Source organism: Meleagris gallopavo, chromosome 2 (assembly GCF_000146605.3).
Source record: "Meleagris gallopavo isolate NT-WF06-2002-E0010 breed Aviagen turkey brand Nicholas breeding stock chromosome 2, Turkey_5.1, whole genome shotgun sequence".
NCBI classification, from domain to species: Eukaryota; Metazoa; Chordata; class Aves; order Galliformes; family Phasianidae; genus Meleagris; species Meleagris gallopavo.
In genome coordinates this window covers 9,910,753-9,912,349 of record NC_015012.2, presented here as the reverse complement: position 1 = coordinate 9,912,349, position 1,597 = coordinate 9,910,753, and the positions used below count along the sequence as shown (strand labels likewise).

The 1,597-nt window shown below is 69.3% G+C and overlaps 1 protein-coding gene across 6 annotated transcripts; it reads right to left on the bottom strand.

Annotated features, from left to right (window-relative positions):
• Positions 1 to 6: 6 nt before the first annotated feature.
• On the bottom strand, positions 7 to 1,341 carry PTCRA (pre T cell antigen receptor alpha). 6 transcript variants are annotated; one of them, XM_003203778.4, is made up of 4 exons: positions 1,047 to 1,333; positions 624 to 935; positions 459 to 500; positions 7 to 298 (listed from the first exon to the last, which is right to left on the bottom strand). In XM_003203778.4, the coding sequence occupies exons 1-4, from the start codon at positions 1,231 to 1,233 to the stop codon at positions 189 to 191; spliced, it is 651 nt and encodes a 216-aa protein (XP_003203826.2). In that variant the 5' UTR covers positions 1,234 to 1,333; the 3' UTR covers positions 7 to 188. The 6 variants fall into 6 exon arrangements, with proteins under 6 accessions (XP_003203826.2, XP_010704858.1, XP_010704859.1 ...); XM_010706556.3 differs by having other exon boundaries at positions 459 to 935; positions 1,047 to 1,335; XM_010706557.2 differs by lacking the exon at positions 7 to 298 and having other exon boundaries at positions 305 to 500; positions 1,047 to 1,341.
• Between the last annotated feature and the right edge of the window lie 256 nt (positions 1,342 to 1,597).

Sequence of the window (1,597 nt, the reverse complement as noted above, 5' to 3'; positions counted from 1 at the left end):
TGCTGCGTGCGGGCTCGCGGCGGAGGGTCCTTGTCCGTCCCATCGCACGGTCGGGCCCCTTCCGCCGTGCCCCGAGCTTATTTCGGTTCCCCCGTCCCGCGGGCTTCTCTCCGCTCCGCTCCCACTCCCTCATTCAGAGTGGGTCTGCCCCTCGTTCCGGGGCACTCCTCGCTGCCAGACCTGGTTCCTCAGCGCCGGGCCAGGAGCAAGGCGGTGAGCAGGGCGTCGAGGAGCGCGGCCTTCAGCAGCACCACCCGCGCGGCCAGCAGCAGGGCTACGGCAGCACAGGCGCGGGGCTCTGAAACAGAGGGGACAGCAGCATGGCTGCAGGCCCTATGACTTCCCCCGAAAGGCACGTCGTCCCACCCCTACAGGGCTAAGTGCCCCCACCGTCCCTCCGCACGCTGTCCCAGCGCCCTTTCCCAGCCCGCAGCGCGGTTTCCTGCCGTCGCACTCACCCGCGGGGGTGCTGGGACACAGCTCTGCCTCCTCATCGCTGCCTGCGGGATGAGGAACAGCGGGGAGGGGGCTGCCACAAACCCCTGGGTAACATTCACCCGCAGGGCCACACGCCTGCTGCTCGCTGGCACAGCCCTTCTCCCGGGCAGGGCCCCCGTCCATACCTGCAACAGCGATGGGGCTGGAGCTATGGGCCGGAGCGCTGCTGTTGGGCCCAACGTGGCACGCCAGCTGCTCCTGCTCCATGGGACTGTCAGGGAGGATGGAAACGGCACAGACGGTGCCACCCTCCTCCTGCGAAGCCCCGTAGGCAAAGGACTGCAAAGCGCTGCCGTTGCCACTGGAGATCCAGACGGCGTGGCCGGAGCTTGCGGGCAGCTCGCTCACCACGCACACCACCAGCCGCCGCCGCTGCCCCGAAACCACCATGGTCAGTGGCGGGGCCAGGGTGGGCAGGGGGTCGGCGGCCCCACAAGCTGCAAGGATGCAGGTTAAGGCTTTGCGCTGGGCCCGGCCTTCACAGCTAGGCTCGGTGGCCGCCAGCCCACTCTGCGCCCACCTACTCAACCTGCCTGCTGGCTACTCACGGGGCAGGAGCAGAGCAGAGGCCAGCAGCAACCAGGGCACTTCCATGGCGGCAGCAGCAGCAGCAGCAGCAGCACAGTGGTCGCTCAGCCCCAACCGTTTCTGCCACCTGCTCCCAGCTGCACCTGGGGCAAGGCAGCGAGGGGGAGGCGGGCACAGGGCAGAGACGGCCCCTGGCACGGGTGCCATCGCCTCACTACTCTCCCATCCCAGCGTTGCCTGCCTCCCCCTCCCGCACACGTGGTAGCGTCCTTCCTCCCCCCTGCTGCAGTGGTACGGCCACAGACAGCGCCATGATGGAGCCAGGCAGCGCTGTGACGGAGCAGATGGGGGACACGGCCCCCCCAGCCACCCTAACCCCAGCCACCCCTTCTTCATTTGCTGAGCTGCTGCAGATGGTGCAGAGGGGCCAGGTCCCAGCTGGCGTGCGGTGCCCCAACGCCTCACCCACAAACGACAGCCCCACAGCCTCTCGCCTCCCGCGGCCACCCAAGCCCTGGGAGAGCCGCCCAGACCGGCCCTGAGCTGCTCTGGCAGCCAGGAGGCCCCCGTG

What these genes read in the sequence shown, in the direction of transcription:
- PTCRA (XM_010706555.2), bottom strand. Translation starts at nt 1,233, where the DNA reads ATGGCACCCGTGCCAGGGGCCGTCTCTGCCCTGTGCCCGCCTCCCCCT. An exon ending in CTCTGCTCTGCTCCTGCCCC is followed by an intron (nt 936 to 1,046) that starts GTGAGTAGCCAG and finishes GCATCCTTGCAG; the next exon opens with CTTGTGGGGCCGCCGACCCC.